Here is a 24537-nt window from a genome sequence, read left to right as displayed (position 1 = left end):
GAAGGGGCCAGTGCAAAAGCCACAGACTCAGTGAACTGTTTTTACAAGCTGCTAACTTGACTGTGCACTCAAGGACTGTACAGCCCACCAGAGATGGCAAACAGGTGACATTTCTGGGCCGGTTCTGGGAGGTTTGGCAGGAGGGGCATGATAATCGACTAGTGATGTCTGCCACGAGTGGTCAGCAGCTGTGTGGGCACGGATGCCCGGTATCTGCCACCTTTTTGACAGAGATTTTGTAATTTCACAATTATACTAGAAAAAAATGAGATGGTATGTATAAATTGCTTTAAAATTCTACAATGAAGATGTGACTCAAAGACACATGATCTACTCTGCTTCTAAAGCAGCTCAAATGCAAGTCAAAGAAGGGGCACAGATCCAAGATCAGGGACGTGAGTTCTCGGCCCCTTCCTGCCACAAGCAGGTGAATAAATGGTATCAGGTCACTTGAGGGGCTTTTCTGGAAAGAAAAAGGAATGTATGTGAAAGCCCCTGAGAGAAGGGATCGGTCCTCTTCTGTCCCCTGAGCACCAGGCTCAGCTCCGGGAGCCTCACCACACCGTACGGCTAATACGGCCTCCCCGTCCTGCTCATTCCTCACGCACATCAAGCTGGAAACAAACGTGTGTCTGGATCCTCTGCGTGATCATCAGGACTGGAAACATCTGCATCCCTGAGTTCTCCGCACCCTCCATGGGCCGCAGTCCAGACGCAACAAGCCAGCGTGTCCTCAAGACCCCAGACCACAGCAGGCAGGCAGCAGTGGGGGTGCCTGGAGCGTCCACAGCGCTGACCAGCCCAGTGCTGACGCGCCCACGGGCACACGTGCTCTCCACGTGCAAAAAGCTCTCGGGGGCTTCCACATACATTCCTTTTTCCTTTCCAGAAAAGCCCCTTGAGGGCTCTGCTTCGACCGCGCTACAAATCCAACGACCCGACCTAAAACCCCACGGACTCAGAACCTGTGATCACTCCAACAGCATTCATAGGAAAAGTCACATTGTTCACTGTGGTGCGATACAGGGAACGTAACATTGACCATTTTTGTCGTTTTCAGTACAGTTCCGCAGCATCAGATCCCTTCTCGCTGGTCAGGTACAACCACCCCCACCATCGACCGGCAGACTTTGTCATCTCCCAAACTGAAGCTCTGTACTCAGGGAGGATAAATGTGAAGGTTCCACAAGGCAAAGCAACTGGTTACAAGACTCACTTCCCCTGAGGCAGGGCCTCAGGGGTCACGAGGACACAATAGTTTATCACAAAACAACTGATGCTCTTGACCGAGCATCTCACTCTTCAGCACCCTCAGCAATCAGATCCGTGAGACAGGTCGTGCGCGCATGTGTGTGTATGAGTGAGAGAGACAGAGAGAGGAGGGAGAGGGAGAGAGGTTTTGACACACGAGCAAGGAGAAGAAAGGAGCCCTTCCCGGAGTGCCGGTGACCAGGTGCAGTGTAAAGCTTCACCACCTCCTGTCACTGGGTACCCACGGCAATCCTGTGAGGTGGCTGCATTACCCCCATTTTGCGGATAAGAAAACTGAGCTAGCCGACCGGCTCTGATTCAAGAAGCCACCACACCACATGTGCACAAGCACGTTCGAGGCTGTGCTCACAGGCCACCGTTCAAACCAAGGCCCTCGAGCTCCCAGCAAAAGCACCAAGAGTTGGAACACCAAGAATAAATCATAATCAGTGACCTGAAAGGGCTCACAAACACACTCAGCCGTCTGGACGAGTGAGGCCTCCAACTCCCACAGCGCCCTCGATGTCTCTCTCACGTTTGGTCTGACGCGGTCCTAGGCAGCCTACACTACCTCTCTGTCCCGCCAGGGGGCAGCATTCCTCCCCAGTGAACCTGAACTCCCAGGGCTTGAAATCCACAGAAACCAACACCCCCGCCCTCCACAGCCCCGAGGCACCACAGCACAGGCAGAGCTAACTTCTCACGTGAATTAATAGTTCAATCAACTGATTTTAGGTTTGGAGCCTGAAGAGAAGAAATACCCAGCTGCTTTCTGTAACCCTTCCATTATGCTTAGGGATGTTTATCAGAAATGAAAAAGCCGCCCCCAAACCCACCCAATACCCAATCCACGCTCTGTGCAGTCCTAAGTAAACATCAACTCACACTATCAGGTACACGGGTACTATTTTTGAACAAAGGAACTGGCTTATTGTTTGCCCAGCGCCGGAGCTTCCTGCTGCCCCGCCCACCGTCCCCCAGCCAACGCCTCTCCTGGGGTGCTGGGCACAAGGCGGGGGTGAGGTGGGGGTGAGGTGGGTGGAGAGGAAGAGGCCTGGGTCCTGTGAGGAGTAGCAGCCACTTAGCGACCCCCACCCAGAGAGACAGAAAACAGACTGCATCCATCTTGCCCAATTATGCAAATGAACAGAGGAAAGAATGCCCAGGGTCCATGTAGAGTGGAGATTAATGACCACTGGGGATGTCACCTGCCATCCAGAGCTTTCAATCATCCACGGAGAGGCCTAACACGTCCTCTGGGGGTCAGCATGCTGTAATCTGGAAGCTCCGAGGACTATCCATATGGGAAACGAGAAAGCTGGCAACGCTTAATTTGCATTTCATGTCCCAACCCCAAGGCTGCCAGACCCGTCATGCTCTCCTTGGGGAGAACGGCGATGAAACCGTTCCAAATGACTATTGAAGGAAACACTATTTACTTGGGGTGAGTGGCTAGACCGACACGGAAGAGTCTGAGCCAAGGGCTCAGCTTCCGGGAACGAGGAAGCAGCGGCAGCCAGGCTGGCCGGGGACCCGGGGCGCTACCCACCGTCGGACAGGTCTGCGTTCTTGGACAGCTGCTCCAGCTCCCAGCCCAGGTGCATGGACTCGTTCATGCTCTGCTTCTGGGCTATCTCGAGGACCATGTTCTCCTCCAGCAGCTCCTCAATTCGCTTCTTGTCTGTGTCCCGGTCCTGGGGCAGGAAGAGCGAGGGAGGGGGGCTGTGGCCGGGGGCTCTGCTGGACAGGCTCCCGCCCCCAGGCACCTGCTCTCCTTACCCCAGGATGAAGGGACTCCATGCACCTGCTCATTTCCTAAAAAACACAGCTGCAAGGAAACCTCTCCAACACAGGACCAGCTGAGAGTTGTGGCCATTAAAAGCTACCCTGCCTCAGGGACCTCGAGGTCACTGTAGGTCTGAACACAAACCTGAGGTCTCTAACTGAATGCTGTCTCGACAAAGTGATGCACCACGCAGGGATTTAAGGCAAGTAAGGTGATGCCAGGCGGCTCTGGGGCCCTCGAACATGCCTAACACACGTTGGAGAGGCTGTAAAGAGACTCACGAAGTCACTGCTCAACCCGCCCCAGGAAGGCCACCAAGGACTTTCTTGCAACAGACACGCACGTACACCCATGCCTACAGAAATGCAGAAGCAGTCGAGTCCTGGGTCGTGGGCGTCGAGTGCTGCCCACTCAGGCGGCTGAGCTTAGCAAGCTGCCCTCCATGCCACGCGAGCCACCGTGGCGGCGGTGGCAAGAGCCCAGGGGTGAGCGCCCGGAGAAGGGCACGGCACAAGCCCCACACCACCCCCGTCTGTTTCGAATGTAGCAGTGGGGAGCCGGCAATACCAGTTCCAGGTCGTGGAGCTTGGATTTCAGCTGCAGGTTCTCCTTCTCCAGCTCGTGCACTTTATCGCCCCGGGCCCGGGCCGCGGTCAGCTGCTCCTCTAACATGGCCTTGGTCTCGATTAAAATGATGTTGTCCTCCCTCAGCTCCTGCTCAGCGAAAACACACGAGAACGGTCAGATGAAGAAGGCGCCCGGTTCACAGCACGGGCTCTGGATGGAAACACACACAGTTTTGGGAGGGGTGAGGCTGCTGTGCAGGGATGGGGGGGTGCGTGTCCCCCTTTCTCACTGGGCCAGGCCAAACAGGCATTCTCTACTGAAAGAAAAACCGCGGCTGAAGAAATCACTTGAATTCGGTGTCTTCCTTGGTACACACTTCCTTAGTGTCTATGTAGCCATGGCGTGAGCACGCCCGCCTAATAAAACAGCTGATTGGACAGGTGGACTCTGCTGACAGACGTGGGTCCTTGCTGAGCCCCGTTTCTTTTTTTTAAATGTTTTTCTTTGTTTATTTTTGAGAGCGAGTGAGCAAGTGGGGTAGGAACACAGAGAGAATCCCACGCAGGCGCCACAATGTTAGCATAGAGCCCGACGTGGGGCTCAGACTCATGAACCATGAGATCATGACCTGAGCCGAAATCGAGTCAGATGCTTAACCGACTGAGCTCCCCAGGTGCCCTGAGCCCCGTTTCCTTAACAAGGAAGAGGTGGGGCTGACGGTCTGTCCCAGGTTTGAGGGCTGAGTCCAGTCCTCTAGACTCAGTATTCATTTTGTAGTCAGGGTCCTGGGAAGAGGTAGCTACTGAGTTGTTCAGATCAGCTTTCGTTCAACACCCGGCTCCTATCTGAAGAGGTCACATACGTACTCTCGGAAAAACAAGTTCTCAGCAGTTTCCTGGAAATGGGGGTCTCTGAGACAGTTCACTCGCAAACAAACGGGAACCCCACAAGTAAGTACCGCAGGCCCGTGGGTATTAGGCACGTGCTGGGTGTGGAGCGCGATGGCCGTTCCCTCAAAGACCCCCTTCGTGGGTGAGGGGCCGCCGGACTCTCACTTCTGCCCCAGACAGCCCAGCACACAGGGCAGAATTCAGCTCACTGGCCCCATTTCTCCTCCCCTTTGTTATGGGGCTTCTTGGTCTCTCTTCTCCCCAGAGCCCTCCACTCAGCACCACTCAGGATCTCGGAGGGACAGTTTCCCAGAACCCCTTTATGTGTGCAAACCCACTGCAGAATTTTCCAAGGCCCGACCCCTTAACAACTGGGAAGCTCCTGCTTAGCCACTGCCCGCTCGGCTGCCCCTCCCTGCACTGAGGATTCCTGGAGGGGAAACCACATGCCTTCTGGTCAGCGGTCACGGTTCTGATCAAAGCACGGCAGCTGTGAAGGGTTTAAGACTCAGGATTACATAGACGTCCTCTCCCTGTCGGAGAGCCCCCTGCTGTGCAGCTCGCCCTGCCCTGGGCACTCCCTGCCCCTACCGCCCCGAGGAGGAGGCAGGGACAGTCCCTTTCTACACACGAGGAGGCTTACTTAAAGTAAGCCCTGAGCCCCAAGTCACAAAGGTGGTGAGGGCAAAGCTGGGACTTGAGTTCTGGCCAGAGGTCTAGACGTGTGTTCTCTCCCCTGCCCTCAGCTGACTGCAACTCATCTTCAAGGGGCTCACGTGGGAAAGAGGCCCAGCCCAGCCATAATGAGGGGAGCCAGAGCACCCAGGGGGGTAGAAGGAGAAGGGCTGGCGCTTCCTCTCTGCCCACTGCCCTCACTGTTCACACCCTGAGTCCCAGCAGCTGCATCCACCAGCACTCTCCGCCATCACCTCACTACTGGGCTTTCTCACTCCCACAGCACAGGCTGCCCCTTTACCCTCACAGACGACTCCTAATCAGCCTTCAAAACCCAGCCTGAGTTGCCCCCTCTGAGAGATGCCCGCAAATTCACTCTGTCCTGCCTGCTGAGCCAGGTAGTTGGGCTCCCAGAGTGCCCGGACATGCCGTGAGGCAATGGGGCCTGCCCTCCTCCCCAGAGCTGAAACTCCTCAGCATCAGCGCCTGTCCCATTTCTGCCCTTGTGGCTGAACCAGGTGGGCCGCAGGGGTGCGGCGTGGGCGGGGGGAGTCAGGGCACGTGAGGTGGGCCTTCAGGACTCCGTGACTTCCAACAGGTAGGGATGGGTAAGAGTATCCAGGAGTGAAACACAGTGTGGAACAGGCTGATTTCTATTATTCAAATAGATCTCCGGCTTCTGGCCTCGTCGACATCCACCATGTACCAGGCAAGGAAGCCCCGCAGCCTGTCTTGTACACGTACACTCCGGACCTCAGAAAGGAGAAACTGGATCCCCAGGAAAGTGTGCCCCAGCTCCTTCGGGGAGCCGCGGGCTCAGCCCGGATGCCTGAGAATCTTTACTCCTCACCTCTGGGCAGCTGCCTGGAGCCAGCCGGCTCCCCGCAGACCTGACCTCAACTGAACCAGGCTATTTAAAGGCCCGACCCAGCCCTGCGAACAGCTGAGGGGCCACATTTAGGCAGTCACAGGCCAGGCCTGAGGGTTGGTCCCCAAGGGGCTAACGAGCCGTGCCTGCTAATCTGGCCTGCTGACTGGGAGCGGTGACTGGGAACGTGGGCTGATGGGCTCCGACTCCCAGGCCTGCCGGTGCGCTATTAGCGATGGGACATGACGCAAGTGCCCGTCCCTCAGGGGGGAGTCCCTCCTTTCCTCGAAGGGCACACAAACAGGGCCACTATGGGATCAGACACGGTAAGGCTTGTCAAGTGCTATGTGGAAGGTGCCTGAGGCGCAGTGAGCTTGGGAGTCACTGTCTCCTCCTGCCCCTATGGTCAGCCCAGCACTCCCCAAGTACCCATCTACCAAGCAACAGGCAGACACTTGTTTCCAGGGGGCCTCTTGGACCCCCAACAACCAAAAGCCAGAGGCGCAGGGTTGCGGGAGGGGAGGCAGAATCAAACAAACCACCAGGTCCCTCCCCGCCGAGCTCAGATTTCAGCACCGTCATCTAGAGCAACAGAAAGTCAGCCCGGAGGTGTCCTTGGGAGGGACCCGGGGGCACTCCACGCTGGGCGGCCGGGCCTCCCGCTCACTCAGCAAAGATCGCCCCTCGCTGAACTCCACCTGTTTACTCTGTCCCACTGCAGTCTGCCAGGCTCCCTAGAAGACTTGCCTGCTGTTGGACTTCACCTGCCTCCGGGGGCATGGTGACCGGTACACCGAATGTCAGGTCTGTCTGCCCTGCTTTCCCTTCTTCTGTACCGAATTCTACCAGCACTCCTCAGAAGCTATGAAACACAGAGCAACACAGAGTCCCAGGTGGAAACAGAAAATGAATGTTTCAAGGTTCTGACTCCGCCCTCTGAATGTAATGCTCCCTGCTCACAACATGACGTCCGAATTCCCACCTGGCCTTCTGGAGGGGGCCTCCGTCTGTCCTTCCATGGGGTGGGGCCACCGTCAGCCCCTCATGAGACCCCCGTTTCACCTTTCCCCTGACCTGCTTGGTCTCTGCGCATCCCCCTCCTTTATTTCCTGCCTCATCAAGGCTGAGGTTTCAGTGCAACCTCTGTTCTGACAGGGCAGGACGCACACGGTGTGAATCAATCAGGTTTTCTCACCCGAGGAAACGACAGGAACCAGCAGCGGCTGCTGAACCTTGTGGGCCACCATGAGGCTTACATGCAATGATGTAGTGGGAGCTTAACCATTCCTGGCATGCGGAAAAAGCTTCATAAATACAGTTTAACTGCTCTCTAAAAGCCTTGCTGTGCATCTACTCTGGGCCAGACAGTTAAGTGTTCTCAGCTTTTCAGGTCATAAATCTGTCACAACCACTCAACCCCACAGGTTAAATACAGCCACAGAAAACATGTGAATGGACGGCTGCCGCTGTGTTCCAATAAAACTTTATACTTACAGGACGGATCGGGGGGGGGGGGGTCAGTCTGGGGGGCCAGACAGCAGTCTGGCCATCCCCAAGCTACACAACACGCTCAAGGTCAGTCAGGCACAGACCTGGGCTCCAAGGAGCTCCCGGTGTGGGCGGGAAACGGGACACATCACAGCACCATGTGCGGAGAGCTGCCCGGGGTCTGCAGGAGGCGAAGTGTGAAGCAGGAGGCTAGGGGACGCGGCCCACTGAGCCTGGCCTGCTATCTCCTGGTCTGGCCTTGCGTCGGGGGAGATGAGCTGGGCCAAGGAAGCCTTAGAGGGGCACTGGGGGACCCGAAGGGGGCTCAGTATGGCTGAACAGAGTCCCAGAGGGGACCAGAAGTGGGTGAGTGCCAGCTAAGGGGCTGAGTATGCACAGGTAGGTGCCTGAGGGGCTCTTAGAGGGGCCGTTGTGGCAGCAGGATGGAGGGACATGGACAAGGACAGACGGAGGCAGAATGGCCAGCTTGGATACTTGTGGAGGCCATCCTGTGTGCAGGCTGTGGGGTCACATGAGCCATGACAGAGAAGGCCGGCAGGTGGGGAAATGGGTTCTGCAGGAGGGAGCATCTGGGGCTGGGTGGGGGCAGAACTGACTGATCATGAACCCAGCTAACTGCCTTGCCAACAGCCCCCCACCCCCGTAAGGTCAGCTCCCAGGGCTGGTTAGGATCAGCTGGCTGGAAACACGCTCCTATACCACACAGTGCCAGGGCACCCAGCAAGGGGCAGGGCACCCAGGACTGCACCCTGCTAGGTCTCTGCCTCTCAGACTAGGTTTACTTTGGGGCCAGCCCTGCCTAGGAAGCCATAACCCCACAGAGGAGCAAGGACGAGGCCCATCTTACCTCCACCCCGCTCAGGACGCACATGCCACTCAGGCACCGTCCTCTCCTGTTGGGAATTTCAGCCAAAACCAAATCACAGGACAAGAGGGACGTCCAGGCAGCCTCTCTGTGTCCTCCTCCCACAAGGCTCTCTGGTAGCAGCGAGGAGGGACAAGTGCTCACAAGAGGAAGCCAAGGACCACCCGGTGCTCCCACCCCCGCTCCCCGCTGTGCCCAGGGATGGCCACACACTCTCATCCCGTCACCTGAGCCCCGGTGTCAATGACACCAGGAGGCACAGAAAAGCTGCCAGAAGCTTCACAGTAAAACATGGAAATTTGTGGCCCATATTTTTCTAACCAAAATTAACCCTGCCCTCGTCCTGAACCCAAGGGCACAAGCACAAGCTGCCTCCCGTGATGGGAGTTAACGGGCCTCTCGGCGGGGAGACTCAACAGGCTTGGGGGGGGGGGGGGGGAAGGACACCTGGGCCACCTGCCACTCTGTGGGTCTGGAAGAGGGTCCCCTACAGGGTAGGCGTCCACAACGTGAGCTGGCACAAACGTGCCAGTCCTGTTCCTCTCTGCCCTCCTGCCCATCACACCTGCCCCCACCCCATTCTCCAGGAGAATAAAACCTATAGACTCTTTTCCCCAAATCAAGTCTTCTTATTGCTGAGTGACAGGGTTTTATCTGGTTTGTGGGGGTGATTACCAAGTGCCTCGTGTGTGCCAGGCCCTGGGCACGCAGTCAAATCATGACCTAGTCCCTACGCTCAGGGACTCAGTAAGAGCAGCCTCAGACAAACCCCCACCCACAGACCTGCTGAGCAGCCTCAGACCAACCCCCACCCACAGACCTGCCGTCAGCCTGGCCCGTCCGATTTCACGCAGAGAAAAGCCAGCAGTTAAGGAGGAAAGTACCCTCTTGATAGGACTGTGGTCCTCACGCTTGGCAATGCCGAAAAGCCACCTGGGAGAAAGCCTTAAGAACGCACGTTTCTGGGGTCCGTGTCCAGCATCGAGGGTGGGGCCCAGGAATCTGCATTTCGAGCAGGCACGCTGGACTCGGATTAAGGTAGATACAGACCACCTCTTGAGAAATGGAGATCTAACACATGGGGCTGTTCGGTATTTTAAATTAGTTCATTATTAAGATGATGTTAATCATGTATGAGTTTATCAAAAGTTTCCATCCACTGCTATCTTTTTACCTTCCACTGCTCCCCATATTTTATTATGGAGATTTTAAAGCCTACTGGACACCATACACATGTCACCGGGATTCTATAATCAGTGTTTTGCTATATTTGCTTTGTCACATGTCCCCTCATCTACCGGTCTGTCTTTATAGTTTTTAGATGTACACACATCACACTTGGGTCTTTCCTAATCTAAGGTTTTATTATATGCAGGTCAACCTCCATTCACAGACACACGTCTGCATGGCACTGCACACTTTTTTTTTAAAGAGATTTTTATTTTTAACGTTTATTTTTGAGGGAGACTAGAGCGCAAGTGGGGGAGGAGCAGAGGGAGAGGGAGACACAGAATCCGAAGCAGGCTCCAGGCTCTGGCTGCCAGCATAAAACCTGACACGGGGCTCGAACCCACGAACTGTGAGATTATGACCTGAGCCAAAGTCAGACGCTTAACTGACTGAGCCACCCAGGCGCCCCTGCACTGTGTACTTCTAATTGTTTAGAAATTATTCAGGAATCTTGGGGTGAATGCCTTGGAAGTGTGCATCAGCACACCCTGGAAAACCTGGTTTTACCTATAAAGCTAGGCAATGCTGTTTTCTGAAACACAAACATGGGCCCAAAATATGCACCTGTGCATCAAGGTGGTGCTGCCCCTTGACACAAAGCACCAGAAGGACGGAGTGGCCCAGGCCCCGAGTCTGGGGGCAGGCAGCTCATCTCAATCCCTCAGGCCCCAAGTACACTGGCTCGCATCCCAAAGCAACCTGTCCCAAGGTCTCGGAGCAGCATTCCAGGCAAACACCCAGCACACGCCCGAGTGCCCTGGCAGGCAGCTGGCCGGGGGTGGAGGCCTGCGCAGGGGTCTGAGAAGGCAGGGGCTCTACGGTGACCCGGCAGCAGTCAGCTCTATCAGTGCTGTTCACAGAAAACCCCAGATACGGGCCACCTGGGAGGCTCAGTCAGTTAAGTGTCCAACTTCAGCTCAGGTCATGATCTCAAAGTTTGTGAGTCTGCTGCTACAGCACAGAGCCTGCTTTGGGTCCTATGTCCCCCTCACTATGACCCTTCCCCAATTGCACTCTCCCTAAAACAAGTATTTTAAAAAAGAAGAAGAAACCCAGATATAATTTCTTCCAAAGTGTTCATCTAACACCCCCAATGGGCCAGACACCAGTCCAGATGCTGAGAATATACCCACAAACAGAGCAGAATCCCCATCCCGGGGCCTGTGCCACTGGGAGGCACGGAAGCTAGAGCAAGAAATTGACCCTGGGCCATCCATTGCACCTCCCCAAGCTCAGCTTGTCCTCAGGGCTGCTTCGAGGAATGAAAGAGAACACACGGCTGTTGTTCACGTAATGCTCCGCAGCTCGCGGCCTGTGGCAAGGAGAGGGAGGGAGCTCACCAGGCTGGAGATGGGTCCCTCCCGGCGGATAAGAGGGCATGTGGGCCCCAGGTGGGCCCCATCTGGCTGGTAGACTGCCACAGCCCACGGCGTCCTGATGCTCCTTCTGGTCCACTCCCCGCCCGGCAACCCAAATGTGCTTTCCAAACTCCAAACCACGCCATTCCCATCACTCAAACGCTTCCTGAGGATGGCCTGAGCCTTCCATGGCTGGACCCTACGACCCCTGCAGACAGCAAGCAAGACTGACGTGAGCACTGCAAATCTGAGGCGTGCCCAAGTGCTCCGTCCACCGGGCCCATTAGCCGGGGCGTCCGAGCGCAGCAAGACTCATCCTCTCTACGGCGGCCTGGACTCCATGCGCCAGGCTCAATTCATCAGCCAGCCTGGGCTGCAAGGGTCTGCAGAGCCACGTGCACCACTGCCTGCCCCCAGGTAAACCCCTCATGCAGACGCACACCATTTCTCTCGTGGAATAAAAACTAAAGCAAAATTCAAAGCATTACTAAGCTCCCAGTAACTTTTCACTATGCAATGAATCAATCTGAAAAATGCTGCAGTTACTACACGGGCACGAAATTTGAGAATTGGAGAAGTCCGAGGAAAGGGGGTCCTGGGAGAAACCCTAAAGGTCGGGAAGCTGCACGAATGCAGGGCATGCATCACCTTGCGTCTAGATCCCTAGCTGCCGGTGCAGGCCCTGGCACTGCACAGGTGCTAAGCCACAGTGTCTGGATGACCGTGCGAGGCTGCCTGAATGGGGCCCGGGTGCAGCCGGAGACAGAGCCCGGATCCCGAGGCCACCTGCTCCATGGGACAGAACTGGGGTGAGGTGTGGGAGCCACACGCTGCCTGTGACCCCATGTGGGGGCTGCAGAAGGTGCACACTGTGTAGGAGGGGCTGCTGGAATGGCACTCTGGGGAAAAGTGCAGGATTCCCCCCGCCCCAATTCTCCCAACTGCGGCATTTCTAGTAAGTGATAAAAGGCCCCGGTAGGTGCCCATGTCCCAGAACCTGTCTGTGCCAGGGATTTATGCCTTATTTATGCCTTTCAAATTCAGCAGGGCCAGTGGACCACTTCCAGGACAAAGGCTGCACGGGATGGGGGTGGGGGAGGTTGTCGTCTCCCATCCCCCCATCTCTCGCACCCCAAGGCCAAAGGCAACACCAAAGGCGCCTTCTCTGCAGGAGGTCACATTCCTCAGGGAAGACACTCCTCAGGTAACAAACAGGCCCAGCCCCACAGCCTCCCACGACCCACAGGCAGGGCCTGTCCGCATCAGGAGAGCACGTCCAAGTCCTCAGCCAGACAGGCTTCCCAGCCAGCAGCGGGCCCGGAGCCGGACACCGTGCTCCCCAGACTCATGCTCGGTCCTCATGAAAGCCTCCTGAGTGGCAACTGGAATTCTTTCTTACCAGACAAGCCCTGTTGGTACCTGCTGACATCCTGATCTCACCATCTCATTAAAACCACCTCCAGACCCCCCTTGGGATTGGCGATGGGGGCAAAATCCCCAAATCCTTGGGAAGGTGAATCCTGGAATCTGTCACTGACGTGAGGCCGTCAGGGTGAGCGGGTGCAGCATCGGGGACTCCCCACAGGTCTCGGTCTCCAGTCCCCCGTCAGCCCTGATGCCCTCCCCTGCGGCCCCCCAGAACCTTGGGATCAGAGTGGGCTCCATGACTGAGGGCTTCCTATGGCACTTGCCCAAGGGACAGGCTTTTTGGGTTTTTTTTTGCTTTTATCTAAGAAAAACTCAAAGAGGTAGGATTGCTTCTATTTTACGGACAAAGAAATGAATTCCCAGTAAGAGTCAGCCACCGAAACTCCAAGAAGCAAGCCAAAAAACAAACAAAATATCTAAGAACAGACGCTCCTCACCGTGGCAGAAAGCAGGAAGAGGGAATCTCCCATAAGGAGTCCGAGCTCTTCATTACAGAACCACACAGTCTCCCCACCCTCGCCCAAGCGACACCTCCGGGGGGGGGGGGGGTGAGGGGCAGAGCAGGCGCCTTCCGCGCCGGCGGGCGGGCTGCGCTGCGCTGCGGGGGCCTCACCTCCATGCGCGCCTTGTAGAAGTCCACGTCGTGCAGCTTCTCCCTGCAGCGCACCAGCTCCATCTCCAGCCTCTCCACACGGTTCGCCTTCTCCCTCAGAGAGTCCAGCTCGTCGCGATAGGCGCGAGCAGACCGGGCGTCAGCCGCCAGCTGGACGTTCTGGGAGGTGGCAGAAGGCAGGGGACCCCAGGTCAAGGTGGCCCTCTGGGGCGGCCAGAGGGGCCCACGTCCCTGCAGCACAGCGTTTCCCAGACATCCCAGGGGCGGGCAGGTTGGTATGCAGGCCCCTGTGTGGGGTCCCCCGCACGCTGTCACCAAGACACAGGGTCATCCTTCCACCCCCAGCAGTTCTGAGGACAGAACTTCTTGGTGCAGGACCGAAACAGAGGCCTTTGCTGGAAGCGCCCAATGCTGCCTCCCTGCGCCCCCGAGCCACAGTCACTGGGGAGCCTCAGCTGCCGCCCTCTCCTCCCGGACACCCCGCTCACCTCCTGCTTGACCTTCTGAAGCTCTAGCACCAGCTGGTCCACCTCATGCCTGGTGTCCACAAGCTGCTCTGTCTTCTCTTCCCTGGGGGCGATGTGGAGGCACAAGATGAGAAGTGCCCTCAGCCAGCACCCCGCGGGGCTCCCGACCTCATGAGACCACAGAAGGGAGAAGGGCGAGGGGCTGTGACTTCTGGGAGCGAGGAGGGCAGTCTGCATACAGGGCTTACAAAAATGTTCCCAATTCACATTCTCTTCTGTTTTTAACCTTGCAAAGCTCCACCCTCCAGATACTGGGTTTCCCTCCGAGGGTGCGGGGCAAGGGGGGCAGGCGAGGAGGCTCCAGCCACAGGTGCGCTCCCCACAGCCAGGCAGGCAGTGAGGGGGAGGCGGGTGGCTCCCCAGATGGGGCAAAGGGACACCCTCCTGCCGCAGGAAAGAGGTGACAACAGGGTCACTGGATGGTGGGGTGGGGGGTGGGGGCTGGCATCTTCGCTCCAGCCAAGGAACATACCAGTATGTGATCAGTCCTGCCCCAAAATGGACAAGTGTGGACACAAGGCTATCTGTACACCATCTGTAACTGGGCTGGCTGGAGCCCTACAGCCCTGACAGGGGCCCTCCCCGTGCGGCCCATGCAGGGAGGGGACCTGTCCACGTTCAAACAGCGGCCGAGCTCGGGGCAGACCCGACAGACTCTGGGGCCCGGGTCCCAGCGCTCTGGCTTGCCGCAGCCCACGACAGAACCGTGTGTGCGACACACCACACTGAAACAGTCAGCCCGGGGGAGGGGGCCCTGGGGACTCACAGCTCCTGTCTCACACGGCGTAGCCTGGCCTTGGTGTCCGCCAGCTCCACAGCCAGGTGCTGCTTGTCCTCGCTGGAGAGGCTGCTGGTGGGGCTGGGGGTGGACTCGGCACTCGAGGACTTGAGCGGGCTGGGCGGCTGCTGCGCCTGCAGGTAGTCCCGCTCCTGCGTCAGGTCCACGATCAGCTGCAGCGGGGCAGGGGGGGCAGGGGGAGAGCGGTCTCACCAGGGTGCCCCGCGCACCCGGCCAGAAACATCGAAGACCAGGAGAAAGTAAGAGCAGATGGCGGTGGGGGAGAAAGCACGAGGGAGGTGGTGCAAGTTTTTAAGAAGAGCTGGAATATTCAGTGGGAGAAGGAGTGTGCAGATGGGGGCGGGGCCCGGAGCTGGGCGTTTCCACCAACTTCTCCAGCAGGTGTCTGGGCCACGCACCTCTGTGCACTCGTCACGCTCGTCTATGAGCCTCCGGAGGTGAAACACCATGTTCCTGGAGAGGGCCTCCAGCTCCTCCGGGGCCACGTCCGGGAGCTCCAGCCACTGCAGATCAAACACGTTCTCCTGGTTTTGGGTCACCTGTGGGTACAGGGGTGGGCGCTGCAGAGGTGGGCAGGGGCCGTCTGCTGACGCGGTCCACTGACCATTGCCCTGTCACCGTCACGGACAAATGTGCTGCGCGGAGAAGGGGGGGCTGCATAAGTAAGTGCAACCTCCCTTCAACCAAGCCCTGGGGCAGACCACTCCTGCCTTCAACACCAGCTCAGGCGGCACCTGGAGTCTTACTTTTTTTTTTTTAATGTTTATTTTTCAGAAAGAGAGAGAGAGAGCATGAGCGAGTGTGTAAGTGAGCACGAGTAGGGAAGGGGCAGAAAGAGAGGGAGACACAGAATCTGAAGCAGGCTCCAGGCTCCAAGATGTCAGCACAGAGCCCTATGTGAGGCTCGAACCCACGAACAGTGAGAACGGGACCTGAGCCAAAGTCGTGTGCTTAAACACTTAACCGACTGAACCACCCAGGCGCCCCAAGCCCCTGGGTTCTTTTCTGCCACGCGCACTCCTACAATACAGTACTTCTTCCCAGACAGTCCTCAGATGTGGTTGTCGGGTAAGTGCCGTCAATTTACAGCACAAGAAAGGGAAGCCTCAGGGGGCTGGGAGGGTGAGCCTGAATCTCATCCCTCACGTCCAATCATCTTTCCCCCTTTCTGCCTGGTCTGAGTGGAGGCCCACAGCGATGTCGGTGCACAGCAGCCTCTTCGTGGATCGGGACCCCCCAACCCCAGACCTACCAAGGAGGCGGAAGGTCTATCTGCAGCACGGGACAGCTCAGTCTGGGAAGTGAAGTATTAGCAAACTCTGGCCATCAGCAGGGGAAATCAAAAAGAAGCCAGAGCTACCCACTCAGCGAGGTGCACCAAAAAAAGTTCTTAAATTTTTCAGAGCAGTAAATGAAAACAGAAAATAGTTAAACAAAAACAAATGACGGGGCCCTTTAGTTTCTCAAAGGGCATCCGCTTTTTGACCTCACCCCGGTGGCAAAGACAACGCTGAGATTCAGCTGATCCTGAGGAATCGGGAGCAATCTGGTCCCACGCTGCAGGGGCCCCTCAACACTCAGACCTGGGAGCAGGGGCTGGGCGCCAGGCCTGCCCACACAGGAGGAGAGGGGCGCAGGGGCTCAGTCACCCAAGGCGCTTTTAATTAAAGGCTCGTGCCCTCCTCCCCTCATTCTGACTCAGCGGCTGTCTCGCGGGAGCTGGACCCCTGAATGCTGAAGCAGCACCCAGCTAACCGTGAAGCCCGTCCCCACCACCAGCCACCAGCTGACAGGCAGGCAAGACTCCTTTCTGGCCACATTTCACCTTCTCTTTCTCTGAGAGTCTGCTGTCTGAGCAGGAAAGGTGGTCAGTGGTAAAACAAACAAATAAACAAACAAACAAAACAGCTGGTCTCAAGGCTCCAAGCCTCCGATAAACACAATTTTCAAAATACACAGACATGTAAGGAACATTAAAAAGGAGAGTGGTTTTCAGGCCAACAGTTGGTCTGCCCCTGATAAGGGTGGTTGAGAATATTTGGTACGTCAGACTTCCGCTGATGGACCCCCAAGTCTCCTGCTTCAAATCCCACCCCTGCACAGCGCCCTGGTGCCAGCACCAGGAGCTCTGCCTTCACTGCCCCTGCCAGCTATACACTTGTTCCCACGGGCTCCTGGTTACGTCGTTTATACTTAATCCATCTGTCCGTTTACACAGAAGGCTGAACCTTCAGTCCTGAGGTAACTAAACAATACAACGCTCCTTTTGGGGGTAAGGGTGGGGTGGAGGTCAGGGAAGAAAATTCTCAAGTGAGCACCTGCCTCTCTCTACAGGCGCATTTTCCAGGGAAACCCCCTCCCCCCAAGGTCAACGGCAGAGGGGGTGCTCTCAGTGCAGAGCCCCCCACCCTGACCCGGAGGCTGGGTCTCTGGAGACGGCCCTCTGGACCTGACGGTTTTTAACTCGCTCGTGGTGGCAGCTTGTCTCTCTGCCGTGTCACTGACAGAAGCAGAGAATCTCTTTCTATAAAGATCAACCATTTGAAACAGGGTGACATTTGCCAGAATACATTTTCAGGGTCTGTAAATCAAATTCTGAGCCTAAACCACTTGACAGCTCTTAAAAATAGTCTGAGTCCATATTAGGCAAGAAGAGGAGGCAAAAGATGATTTGATTGAAGGCTTCAAACTTTTTTTTCTTATTTTTACCCCATTTTATTTTAGCTCACTGATGGTTAGTTACCTTTCCAAATAGAGTAAATCTGTCTGTGGTGTCTGAACCTAATATTAGCAAGATCATTAACAGGTGATGTATTCTTTAAGCTTTTCACTGGTGGAACGCGCCCAGGCCCTGGTCAGAGCGGCGGTCCACAGCCACACCCCACACACCTACCTCCTGGATATGGGCCACGATCCCGGCCTGGGTCTCAATGTCCAGCTGTTTGATTCTTTCAATAAATTCCTCTTTCCTCTCACACTGTGGATGGAGGGTTACAGGTGTTAATGGCAGCATTCTGCGAGGGCAACCTGGGGCCGCCACACCGTCCACCTGAGCCCTGGCTTCTCCTCCGTGACCCGGACTGCTCGTGCCCCCCTCCCGGCCCTTCCACGGAGGTTTCTCTAGAAGTTGCTCTGACTACCTAGATCAGACCCACAGCAGACTTTTAAAGAAGCACATCCCAGACGGAAAACACCGGTGGTACAATGCCAAAATCTCTATTATTTTAAGTCGGTTTCATGGCCAGCACAGGGCTTAGACTCAGAACCCTGAGATTAAGAGTCAAACGCTTTCCCCACTGAGCCACCCAGGAGCCCCTGAAATCTGCACTTTTAACCATCTCTCCAGGTGATTCCTACACCAGTAAAGAACAAGAACACCTGGTCTAGGCCAGAGGCTGGCAAACCTCATCGGTAAAAGGTCAGATGGTTAAAAACAAAAAATCAAACAAAACCCAGAGACCCAGCGGGCCGTGACAGATACTATGTAAAGGAATCAGCACGACTGTGTTCCCATAAAACTTCATTTACAAAAACAGGTGGCAGGTCAATTTGGCCCCCATGCTGCAGTTTACTGATCTTGCTCTAGATGGTCCCATACTGGGCACAGTCTGCTCATGGCGTCCCGGCCCACGGGATCCCCACCTGCTCTCCTACACAGGGTGCCCTGTGTGAGAAATGGGTGCCACCCAAGATGGTGGCCACGGTCTCTCAGGCACCCGATGGCTTCACTCCCACCTCAACGAAGAGGGCGTCTGATCTCCACAGCTCCAAACACAAAAGGCTGAGAGCAGACCCTCCCCACCCTGTGCCCACCCTGTGCCCATCCCGTGCCCGATCCCTACCTGGACGGCACAGCCCAGCACTAGCAGCAGCACCTTCTTTATTTCTTCCATGCTCTTCCCTAAACCAAAAGAACAACATAAATGTAACTAAGCTCAACTGTTCATAACATTTCACCACTGATCCGCATCCGCTATAAGAGAGGCCGGGGTGGCGGGGGTGGGAATCAAGCTAGATCTTGATCTTGTACTTGTACTTGAAAGTACTCTTTCAACCCAGTGATATCCATCTAGGTGTACCGAGTCCATCTGTTTTCTACGCATGGGTTTGTTTTTTTTGAACCAAATGAGAATTCCGTACGTAACTATTTGTGGCCCTTTTCCGTTCAAATAGCATAAATATCCTCTCATGATAATGAACCAACTTCAGAACCAGCAGCTCTTTTTAGTGTGTGGGAAGCAAAGTACAATGGGAAAGAGTAATCCCCACGGGAAAAACAGAGTCCTCCAAAACACGGCCGCCACGCAGAACCTCCAGCAGCCAGAGGAACAGACCCCCACACTCACCCACCGCCTGGCTTCACATCACGGACTGTTTGCACATGGGTTCAGTTCCCTCTCCTACGTTTGACCGGAATATTCTAAAGCAAATCCCTAACATACATGCGGCATTTTTGATGGTCTCATCTTTACTTTGTAAACTTATTCAACCAATCTTTGAGAGGTTCAAGTTTTCAACACTCAGAAGAATGTTACAGAGAACATCTTAGTGGCTAATTCTTTATGCACATCCTTACGTACGTCTTTTATTTAAAAAAATTTTTTAAGTTTATTTTGGTGGGGGTGGGGGCAGAGAAAGGGAATCCCAAGCAAGTTTGGCACTGTCAGTGTAGAGCCTGACACAGGGTTCGATCTCATGAACTGAGCTGAAATCAAGAGCTGGATGCTTAACCGACTTAGCCACCCAGGCGCCCCTCCTTACTTACTTTTTTAGGACAAATAAATTGCCCTGCAGAAAGCTTTACCATCTTATTTTCTCACAACCAATAAATAGCAAGTCCCAATTCCCCATTCTCCCATGCCTCTGTCTTCCTTAGTTGTGCTTGAGAGTCCAAAACTCTTATTTTGCCATTTTCCACGTCTCTTCAATTATGCTGGGGGCCAAATGCATCCTCATCAATTTCAATCACTTAAACAGAGTCAGAACACTGGGCCCCAGACCTGGACCTGTCACCAAAAACGGTGTGGCCCTAACAAACCATACTCTGTCTGGGAGCCTCAGTTTCCACATCTACAAAACGGTGACAAACTGGGTGATGTAGAAGGCTGCTTTCAGGTGAAAAATTCTACGGGATTTTCCCTTTCTCATTACATTCTGTCCTATTTGGGGGAGAAGGGACGTGCCACAAATAGCCCGGTTTTCTTGACGGACTTACCAGCTGGAGCTCACCCCAGGTGTCCCCAACAACTGTGAGGATAAACAAACCAAACCCAGGTCCAGGAACTAGTACTGTGGTTCATTCTGGGTCCCTGCGTGTGAGGTGTGTATGAAATGACATGTGATCTTGTCCTAATATTTCCCAACTGAGAAGTGGCTCAGAATAGCTTTTCCTGACCTCACGGGGGAGTCTCCAATGTGGGGGCTGGGCATCCGTTCACCTTCCAGTCGGAAGGTGGGCAGGCGGGATTGGGAGCTGGACCACAGTTCAGAGCATTCAGGTTCCACAGTCTTAAGAACACACTTAGGGGTGGCATTGCACATCAGCACACTAGGCTCAAGCCCTTCTCTTTGCTAGTAAGGTGCACAACTTCATCAGTGTTTGAAGTGGAAACATTTCCAGACTTAAAAAAAAATTTTTTTTCTTTGTTATTTTTGAGACAGAGAGAGACAGTGCGAGCAGGGGAGGGTCAGAGAGAGAGGAAGATACAGAATCTGAAGCAGGTTCCAGGCTCTGAGCTAGCTGTCAGCACAGAGCCTGATGCAGGGCTCGAACCCAAGAACCATGAGATCATGACCTGAGCTAAAGCTGGAGGCTTAACCGACTGAGCCACCCAGGCGCCCCTGCATTTTCTGACTTTTATGCACTTTTTTTTCCTGGAGGCCTTTTACTTGGCCCAAGAGTCTAACCCACAGACATACATAAATCGATGACCACATTGACTCACTCCTCTGTGAAAGCTGAGCTGACGCTCAACACAATTTTAGTGTCGATTAACAAGGAAACACCCACCTGAATATTAAAGGCCTGCAACCAGTCTCCCCAAAATCTTTCCCTGGCCACGGTGCTGCATGGAGCCCACGTGACTGCTCTCACCCCTGTGCCCCGGACCCACCAGGGTCCCTCATACACCTCGGCGGGCAGGACAGGCGCAGGCCCCTCCCAGCCATCGTCAGTGATTCACCACCTCCCACGGGCCACGGACCACGCGCCCGGCGGATAACCAGCAGGGACAGCCGGGCAGGAGGAAAGCATTCGCAAGGCCTCTGATTAGCCCAGACGGGAGTCGGCGTTCACACGGACAATCTTTACACGCTCTGTTCACGGCGAAGGCCTGATGGCCTCATTACATCATACTCTAGGATAATTTAAACAACCCTGATGGTCCGTCTTCCTGGCTCACAACCGATGAGGGAACTAAAGGTGTGCACGAGCACTGGCACGCCCCCTGCCAGGAGCAGGGGCACAAGCTGGGGAGCGCAAGGAAAAGCCCAGAAACCCTGTGTGCGCCCACACCGAGGGCTCGAAACTACCTTCTGTGGCTGTTCTGTCAAAAAGGGTTCAGTTCCCTCAGCACCCAGCACTTCACACCATGACAACTATGAGTCAGTCATTCAGTCAGTCAGTCAGCACTCACACCCATCAGCCAAGTACGGAATTTCTGTTTTGCTAAGTCTTAGAGTAGGTGGGAAAGGTTTTAAAGGGAGAGAGTTTTAGAAAAATTCTCATGGAAAACAATTACTTAATATAAACTTTTTGGTAATGAACAGGCTACCAAGAAATTCTCCCCTGCCTTCACCAAATGAAGCAAGGCTGGCTCATTCTCACCAGGCTCAGTGAATCAAGCATTTGCTTGGAATAAATGCATCCTGGGGTGCCTGGGTGGCTCATTCGGCTGAGCGTCCGACTTCCGCTCAGGTCACAATCTCACAGTTTGTGGGTTCGAGCCCCATGTCCGGCTCTGTGCTGACAGCTCAGAGCCTGGAGCCTGCTTCGGATTCTGTGTCTCTTCTTCCTGCCCCTTCCCAGCTCATGCTCTGTCTCTCTCAAAAATAAAAAACATCTTAAAATATTAAAAAATAAATGCATCCTGTGGTTTTTACCCCTACACAGATTCCTATGAGGTTAAAAAAAAGAAGTATATAAAAATAAAAAAAGGGAAGAATACGCATTCCCTCACTTCTCCTGGGAAGCTGATGCCCAATTTCTCTCAGGATTTCAACAGTAAGGCAAACTCCTGCTATTTTCATAATTCTGCCAGATTGTGGGTTTTGCATAGTTTCAAAACATACCCAAAGAGTCTGTACTGGGTCTCTGCCAGCAAGACTGGCTCAGTGACACACTTAAGCAGGCCAAGGAGAGATAAATCTACAGGCACCTCCCTCCCAAGCACCCCCAGGGTTGGGGACTTGCTGAGAACAGAACCGGAATCAACACAGTCCTCCGAGCCCAGACCGAGACCACCAGCAATTTTAGAAAGCTGGTAAATGCTATGGAAACCCAGAGGGAGGACACCTAGTTTGCAGTAAGGATCAAGCAAGGCTTCCTAAAGAAAATGACCCCTGAGCTGAGACCCAAGGATGACGAGAAGTGTGGGAGGCAGGGGGGGTCAGGGCTTTCCTGGCACAGGGAACACAGCATGTGCAGAGGCCCAGAGGTAAGGAAAGATGGCGTCGGTCAAATTACAAATGCTCTGTGGTTACGGGTGGGTTATCAGAGTGAGAAATGGGAGCAGGGTATGAAGCGATGTTCATTTGGCTACTGAGTGAGTCACAGCCAACCAAGGGGGGAGGGCCAAAAACATCCGACACCCTTTGCATCTACCCACAACCCCAGGGGGAACCCCATGACAGCCTGAGCTAACGGTTGAATCTAAGAAAAACCTTACTTTCCTACCTGCTTCCTACAGTCCTGACACAGGGGAGCGCACACCAGCTCCCCTGTTGAGCAGAAACAAAATGCATATGCTGATCTAAGCCGTATATAAAGTTACAGATATTTGTAGCAACCCGCTTCCAAAACAGAAGGGAAACTATTTGCTATGGCACGCGTGGTGAGGGTAGACACAAGACAGAAGTAGACAGACAGTAGGTAGATACAAGTATATGGGTTTTTTTTTTTTTTTAAGTAAGTTCACTTATTTCTGAGACAGCAAGCGAGTGAGTCAGCGGGGAGAGGGAATCCCAAGCAGGCTCCACACTATCTGCACAGAGCCCAGCATGGGGCTGGGTCCCACGAACCATGAGATCATGACCTGACTCTTAGCCGACTGAGCCACCCCGGCGCCCCTCGAGGTGTAGTTTGACAATTAAAGTACAGGAACCTCCGAAATGTGGAGGCTGCACGAGAGCAGGGCTGGAAACCCCCTTGCTAATCTCGGGTCTGTAGTACACGTAGCCCGTCAATTACAACACCTCCTTAAGGCGCCTGGAAGGAGGCCTCAGAACCCTCTGAAAAGAGCACGGGACAGCCCTGCCTGTCAACAGAAGTTGACGCAGGAAACAAAACCTGTCTTCCGTGCCTGGCACATGATCTCTAGGGTCCTTTTCGGGTTCAGTCTGATTCTCTAAGATGCAGCCCTCTGAACGTTCCCACTTCCTGGTTGCTAGATAATAGAAAATGAATCCTGTCATCGATAAACAGTCACTCAGGTATGAAGGTGGGGGTTTAGGGGAAGGAATGCTAAGAGTCCCTCCTGCACACCCTCTGCTCTGCCGAGGTCTGAAGGCGCCAGATTACCTGCAAAGACAGGGTCACAGAAAAGCAGGGACAGCGATGCCTCTGTCTTGCTCACTCAGCTCTCCACAACCACAGGGGCCCAGGACCTGCAAACTGCCAGCCAGGCTGAGGGTTTAACCCTCACCGCCTGGAAAACGGACCCTTGCAGGTTAATTCTGCCCTTGCCCCACCCGTGTCCTCCATGCCTGCGGGCCATCACTGCACTGTCCGTAACACACACTCTCATCTGATTTAATCCCCAAAGGACGGCATTATCTCCACTTTGCCAACAAGAACAGGTTCAGAAGAGCAGAGTTGCAGAACTAAGATCTGGTCCTGGGCTGGGCACTGTCGGCTTTGCCCTGACCGCCTCATGCCTTCCCGCCCCTGAAACTGTCATTACGGAAGGTTACAGCTCCTTCCAGAGCAGGGCTCTATCTCGTTTAGCCTCTGATCCAAAGGCCAAAAGCTTCCTTCCCTGCTGGGAGGAGAGGACGCATTCGCATGTTCCTATTTGTTCTTAATCATTCTCCACACTCCTCTCCTTTGTGAGTTAGAGTCACTCACTAACTGTGCCTCCCCTGGTCTCGTTTAACAAAAAAATATTTTTGAGAGTGCTTGAGCAGGGAAGAGGGGTGGGGAGAAGGGTGGGGGGAGGGGGAGAGGGAGAATATGAATGCCCATCTTAGGCAGGCTCCCCGCTCAGTGCTCAGCCCTACGTGAGGCTTGATCTCACAACCCTGAGATCATGACCTGAGCCAATATCAAGAGTCAGATGCTCGACCCATTGAGCCACCCAGGCGCCCCTCCCTGCTATCTGATTCAAAGAACAGTTATTTCCTAAGGACGATTATGGGACTGCCTCGCTGATTTGAAAATGGAGCTGTGCTCAACACGACTCGTGCACACGTCTCTTTGATGTCTAAGGACATCCGGGGACTCCCTCAGAAGAGCACAGCTCTGTGGGTCCTCCTGGGGACCCGGCCTACATCACGTTAACAGCCAGGATCTCCTTCCACAGGCACTGCCGAGGAACAGAACAGACGGGGAGCTCCCGGTGGGTGGGCACACGAGGACCCCCACACGGTGCGTTCGGTCTGAGGCAGGTACCTCCACACGACTCCTCACCAGCTGAAGAGAGACCCCTGTGAAGCCCTCGCCTAGCCTTCTTACACCCAGAATGTTAGCACACGGGACCCCAGTGGGCCGCAACATAGCCAGCCACTCCCCCGTCTGTTTATTTCGTTACTGAATAAATGGTTATTGCAGGTGGACTTCGGCAGGCACTGGGTCGCATGCCCGTGCAAAACGGTGCAGGGGCCTCCCAAGCACCGCCCTCCCCCCACCAGCAGCTCCTGGATCCCGGCATCAGCGCACCCCCCCAATCCTGCCTGCTCCCAACTCGTGGGCCCCCCAGCACCGCCAGGCGTGCCCAGTGACAGAGGCAGCTGCTCC

At 54.9% G+C, this 24537-nt stretch overlaps 1 protein-coding gene across 2 annotated transcripts in view; it reads right to left on the bottom strand.

Annotated features, from left to right (window-relative positions):
* CCDC88C (coiled-coil domain containing 88C) overlaps nt 1–24537 on the bottom strand; it is a 124778-nt gene that overhangs the window by 43054 nt on the left and 57187 nt on the right. The window contains exons 5-12 of one of the 2 annotated variants that reach the window (XM_029952986.1): nt 18209–18267; nt 17260–17343; nt 14765–14905; nt 14334–14518; nt 13529–13610; nt 13041–13199; nt 3605–3751; nt 2801–2945 (exon numbers count right to left, since the gene is read on the bottom strand). In XM_029952986.1, the coding sequence (XP_029808846.1) occupies nt 2801–2945; nt 3605–3751; nt 13041–13199; nt 13529–13610; nt 14334–14518; nt 14765–14905; nt 17260–17343; nt 18209–18267 (1002 nt within the window). Of the gene's footprint in view, nt 1–2800; nt 2946–3030; nt 3436–3604; nt 3752–13040; nt 13200–13528; nt 13611–14333; nt 14519–14764; nt 14906–17259; nt 17344–18208; nt 18268–24537 lie in introns of those variants that run through there. The other variant, XM_029952987.1, reaches the window with a different exon arrangement.

Source organism: Suricata suricatta, chromosome 9 (assembly GCF_006229205.1).
Source record: "Suricata suricatta isolate VVHF042 chromosome 9, meerkat_22Aug2017_6uvM2_HiC, whole genome shotgun sequence".
Lineage (NCBI taxonomy): Eukaryota > Metazoa > Chordata > Mammalia > Carnivora > Herpestidae > Suricata > Suricata suricatta.
This window is presented reverse-complemented; position numbering and strand designations above follow the sequence as displayed.